At 39.8% G+C, this 6,133-nt stretch overlaps 1 protein-coding gene across 1 annotated transcript; it reads left to right on the top strand.

Moving 5' to 3' along the window:
• Nucleotides 1-3,606: 3,606 nt before the first annotated feature.
• Nucleotides 3,607-5,705, top strand: LOC148028796 (plasma membrane-associated cation-binding protein 1-like). Its single transcript, XM_087688618.1, has 4 exons — nt 3,607-4,119; nt 4,251-4,340; nt 4,432-4,516; nt 5,004-5,705. Exons 1-4 carry the CDS (start codon nt 4,015-4,017, stop codon nt 5,186-5,188), a joined length of 465 nt encoding a protein of 154 aa, XP_087544744.1. The 5' UTR covers nt 3,607-4,014; the 3' UTR covers nt 5,189-5,705.
• Nucleotides 5,706-6,133: the final 428 nt, after the last annotated feature.

Raw genomic sequence — 6,133 nt, 5'->3', positions numbered from 1 at the left:
TTCTCAAGTTTTAGAAAATCTGCGGTATTTCCTTCTTCATATGCTGAAAATACTTCAGCGAACCTGCGGATAGGTAGAATACTTTGCCACGAACAACTTTGCAGTTCAGAGTTTTTGCGCAGAAACAGCCCTTCTAGGAGTTTTGAGCACTAGTCAGTTCTGACTCCAGTTGACTAGTCTGACTTGCAGAGTTGCAGACTTAGCCGACTTGCAGAGTTGCAGACTTGCAGAACTTAGGCCGACTTGATGAACTTGCAGGACTTGATTCCAGTCGACTTGTAGGACTTGACTTCAGAGGTGCAGGACCTGAAGTTTATGAACTTGATTGTCTTGTGTGACTTGCAAGAAGCTTAAAAGCTTTGATTGACTTAATGGATTAAGCTTGAAAAGCTTAATGAAGCAATCGTCTGATTTCGTGGGGGGGGCCGTTTTCTGCACGGCGGGAAAAACGCGGAGACCTCCTCTTGTACAACGATGAGAAATTTGAAGCTTCAAGCTTCTTTTAAAGCTTATAAGCTTAACAATTAAGCTTTGAAAAAGTTGGTTTATGAGTTTGCTCACTGATTTTTTGAAGACTTGATGAAGGAGATGAATGCGTGGTCCTCCGCCTGTACAACCTGGTCCTTCACTATCTGAGAGTAGAAACAGGGGTTCTTGATCGCCAGAAGTCTGCCTGTATCGACGGCTCGCGACGAGATTGACTGTAGAGCCCGATCGTTCCAAGAGCTCCGCCTTCGCTCGAGATGGGTAGCGATTGGAAGCTCTTGATCTCAGCTCCGCTCTGATACCACTGGTGCGCAGATCGGTCGCTGTATGCTCACGTAGTGAATCTCGGAAGGTCCCCAAGAACAATGAACTCTACCTTTTTGCACAAAAAACAATGTAAAAGCATGAACGACAAGAAGCAAGAGACCAATTGGGTTCAATCTCCCCCCATGCCTTGTGTGAGTGCTTCATAAAGCATGTATTTTATGTATATTTCAATTTTCATGCTCAATAATAGCCCAATTTACAAAAATATGACAAGCTTTTAGCTTTTGAGTTTGCTTTCTACAAAAATAGGAAATAAAGCTAATGGACGGTGCCCATAGAGTCTGGCACGCCCAACACAATGTCCAAATAGAAATAACATATCCCTGCGCATAGGCGCATACAAAATAATAATCAATAATCAATGCCTCAATAGACATAACAAAATATAAGCGTGGCACCTATCAAAATATAATCCATAGGTCGAATACTCGCTAGACTCCAATGCTTTCCTCCACCACTGCTGCTATCTCTACACATCAACTGAAGCATTCACAATCGTTAGTAAAATAATGCAATTAAACCGACAAAAGTGAATACCTAGCAGTCTTCAGCTACATAAATAAATCAACTGGTTAGAAATAAATCCTAACCTTAATTTATTACGAATGTGCACTCTAAACTCATAAACATTTATTAATTTAATATGCATTTTGCGGAATCACCCGCTATGGAATCACCCATGTACACACTAAATTAATGAAACGCCCGAAAAGGACAGGCGTCACTATCAACTTCTCGCACAAAGAATGCTCTTTGTGTATGAGCCCCAGTCATCTAAGTTTACGGAATCCACCGTAAAACCTCACGGAATCCACCGTGGCACGGAATCCACCGTGGAATATGCCTCCTGGCATCACTCTCTCTCTCTCTCTCTCTCCCAATTCCATCCACTAGATTTCCTTTTATTTACACATCTCATAATCATTTTTTATTTGAGCAATATGAAAAGTGATTATTATGTAAGTAAAAATTCAAAGATATTAAGATTATTCAAATTTACAAGTATCTATATCCATATGGCTTTTACTATGTTGCTATTGTGGCCTGTCATGGATCTCTCTCTCTCTCTTTGATGAATTATCATATCTTTTCTCTAACTATGTTAAGTACCACTCCACTTCAATTTCCTTCAATATGCCTTAGAGAATAAATCTCATTCTTGTTGCCTATGTGATATTGTCAACTTGTTTTGAAATTTACATTATTCTCAGTTCTTTGACCGTTGATTTAGCAAGATCAAAGTAACTTATGAAAGTTATATTGCTTCCCATGTGTGTTTTCAAACAAAACCAAAGGATGTGAACTTTAGGTGCATACGATAACAACACTAAGTTCTTTATTTGGTTTTTGAAAGTGTTCCACTCTAAGGGCATAGACAAATCTTAGAAAAATAAATAGCTTCATTCTTATTTGTTGCCTCATGTGGACTCTCATGTCAGCTTTCTTTGTTTGTAACTCTTCATATCCAAAGTTACAACAATATGTTGCTAAATTCTAATAAAGACTCCCCCACAATACTTGCACGAATATTTGTGAGGGACCAATTGGGGGGGGGGGGGGGGGGGGGGGGGGGTGTCACTATTTGTATACCCTCTTTACTAGAGACATTCAAGACCTATTCAAAAATACCTTTATCTGTGCATTTTCTATAAATAAAACACACCCCTTTTCTATTCAATTTATGAATAACCTCTTTATATGGTACATTTTTGTGTATAAAAAATATTTAAATGATCCCTTCTTTTGTACCCACATGATATACTTGCGCATTATGAGTGGCCCCTTGGAAGTCATATGTTGGTGGAGAGGCAAAGAGGTGACAATTTTCTGGAGAAGAAATACAAAAGACCCATGTGTATAAAACAACACTACAAGGTATATTAAATTTTGTACTTTGCAAAGATGTAGGAATTGGGACTAGTGGACTTGCAAGCACATGTGTATGTAAGGAAAATGCACATGGGGGGTAGTGGGACCAACTACCATGTCTAGGTAAATTATGCCCTATATTATGATATCCTTAAATTTTATTTTACGAGTCATTTTCTTTCCTTAGGACACCTTATTTTTCTACAGGTTCCTTCTCCCATTCTCTAATTTAATTATAATAGTCATGGTTTCTAATGTTTGCTAAACAAGGATGTGGCTTGGAAACTTATATCGTTTGGCAAATAATAATCACATCAAGAAGGGGAGCTATTAAAGTAGTGGTTTTTCTTTTTCTTTTTCTTTTTGGGTGGAGGGCGGAGGGTGGACAAGTACTGGTTTGAGAGGCGATGTACTACTTGAGAGGAGCGAGTTGTTCTTTATGTTTTTGCTTCACCCAATGGGTATTGATGTAAGCTTCACTCTAGGTCAGTTGCTAAGGGAACTAGGCTTTATGTGACCTGTGAAGTCCTTTCCAAGGAAAGATATGCACTCCAAAGAAAGGGAACAACCCCAAGTTGTATATATGTAGAGAGGGAACATTGAACAATGACCAACCACCCCAAAGAGAGAGAGAGAGAGAGAGAGAGAGAGAGAGAGAGAGAGAGATTTTCACATGGTAGGAACAAACAATCCTATGATTCGTCAAAGCATGTCCCACTTTTGAGCTTTTGAACCGAGAGAGAGAGCGCTCAGCGCACCTGGATGCCAGCTTGGCTAGGACGCTTTCTGATCTGTCCCCCTCGTCCTCAGGACTTAGAGACAGCCTGCCCACATGTTAAAGAACGAACACATACATACATACATACATATATATATATATATATATATATATATATATATATTATAGATGCAATGCAGGGGGCATACAGGTGTGCAAAACCCTCTGTTTAATATACACAGGCATGGTCGTTGGAAGCAAAAGATTCTGTGCGCCTCTTCAGTCTACTTATTATTCTTAACTACGTACTTCCCATCCCAGTCTCTAAGAATCGAGAGAGAGAATATTCATCTCTTCGAGAGAGAGAATATTCATCTCTCTCTCTCTCTCTCTCATATGCAGCAGACAGTACAGCGACTATACTCTCATGTTTTGATATTCCCCTGTGGTAGGGATTATCAAGGCCTGCATCTCTGCCTTGATGCCCTCCTTATGAGCTCTATAACACCCTCTTCCACTCTATAATACCCACTTCAGGTGCTGCCACCTCTCTCTCTCTCTCTCTCTCTCTCTCTCTCTCTGTGTCTGTGCGCGCCCGCGCCTGTGCCGACGCCATGAGCTATTGGAAAAGCAAGGTGCTCCCTCGTCTCAAAAAGCTCCTCAAAAAGGGGCAGAAGAATGACGCTGTCGCAGTCTGTCGATCATTGGACAAATCTAAGGTTGTCATAATCCAACCAACCCCCCCCAATCGATGCCAATCCTGCAACCAATCTGTCTGATCTATCAATCTCATCCCGTTTATCCATCTGACTCTCATCGCCTTAATCCCTTTCTTACGCGTTTCTCGCAGGATTCTGTCGCCAAAGAGATAGAAGACAACAAAGATGAGCTGCAACCCAAAGTGATAGCCATCTACAAGTCTTCCAGCAATGAGGCTAAGGTCCTTATCACATGTTACTCAAGCCATTCTTAGCAGCATCAACCATGTTTGATTTGGTCATGAGTCTAATTCATCCATTATCTGATTTCAGGCTTTATTAAAAGATCCCACAGAGGCTGGAGTAAGCGAACACATAGAAGTGGTCCAGAATCTTCTCATTGAACTCTCAGACGCAGGTTCTTTCCGCTCTAACATCTATGGATGGATCATCCCAGCAGGCTCTTTCCGCCTAGGATTAAACTAGAACGCACAACAGATATCCATGCGCGGAGGCACACGCAATGCTAGAATAGATTCGTCTAGGAATGAACTTTTGCGCACAAATGCAATGATAGGATGGATTCATCTAGGATTGAACTATTGCACCCAAGCGCAAACACATAATCAATCAAAATATAGAGGTTCTTTTCACCTAGGATTGGACTAACTAGGGATTGGAACCCACAACACTAAGCATATCACAACCATCCTATCAATTAAAGTAGCAAATCTTGAGACTACTATAAAATTTTGATTAGGATGCCACTCAATATTACCCCGCGCACATCTTTGGGTTTGTATGGTGTCAATGGTTCATTTTTATTCTTCAATCTCACGATGATTGTAACTCAACCCAAAGAAACTTAACTCTTCAATATGGATGTGGGAATGCGCTTTCTACAGGATGTCCAAGTGCCCATATACTAAAGGATGCAGCTACAAAACATGGGCCAACCGCAATTGGAGGACCCATCGTCTTTTTATTAAGCAAACTCTCCATTTTTGTTGTTGGAGAAGAGGCTCCACCACAACACATCACTACAAGGGAAGTTCCTATCCAATCTGAGGCTAAGGTTGAGGGTGGTTAAGTGGTTGAACCATCTACAAAAGAGACCTCAACATTAGAAATGCAAGAAATTCCCTCATCTACCTTGATGTGACTATCTACAATCTATGACAAAGGGCATGAAATCATTCTTACCTAAATCTCTCTCAAGTCAGAGAGATTAACATACAAAAGCTTTGAGGCCTAATCTCCCTAGGCAAGCAAGAACATATGGTGACAATTCTTTAATCTTTTTCTATACATGCTCAATGGTTAAGGAAAATAAGATTGAGCTATTAACCAAGTTTGTTTTTCCAAGAGACCCTAGCTCATAACCAGGGAAGATAGGGATTTCCTCACCCCATTTGACCTCAATTTTTGGTTTGTATACAAGAAGGAGCTTATTCCAAGTGCTTAATGATGTTTTCACAAATAGTCAATATGACATCAACAAAAACTAAGGATTAATTGAGTTTTTGGAACAAGTTGTATTAGGTTATAAGTGGGTACAATGATTGTAAGTCGAATGTCTATATACTAAAGAAAATCATTTATCACTACTTCTAAGCTATTTGATTGTTTGTGACTATTATCACACTTTTTTTTTTAACATATTTGTATATGGGACTCTCACAAGTCAGCAACAATTCATTGCAATGAGCACGTGATTGCAATAATTCTATAATGGTTAAAGAAGGTTAAACTTGACCTTGGACCCTAAGGGTTGTGTATTTGACATGGCCAAACTTGTAAGTTTGGGTAGAATAGACATGAAACCTATGATTCCCTTGCTTTATTGATTTGAAATGAGGGAGATTTCTTAGTCAAAGTTTATAGGCATGTGTAGCCAAATCCAAGAGTAAAGTGGAAGTTGAGATTAATGAAGGGTTAACCAAGATATTTGTAGTATAATAGGTTTTGTGTGATGGCCTTTGGAGAAGAAGAATGACCTTGGCCTAAGTTCTAACAAAGTTGAACACACATTTTA

The sequence above is a fragment of the Lygodium microphyllum genome, chromosome 11, assembly GCF_053477565.2.
Source record: "Lygodium microphyllum isolate KBCC chromosome 11, Lygodium_microphyllum_v1.1.10, whole genome shotgun sequence".
NCBI lineage: Eukaryota > Viridiplantae > Streptophyta > Polypodiopsida > Schizaeales > Lygodiaceae > Lygodium > Lygodium microphyllum.
This window is presented reverse-complemented; position numbering and strand designations above follow the sequence as displayed.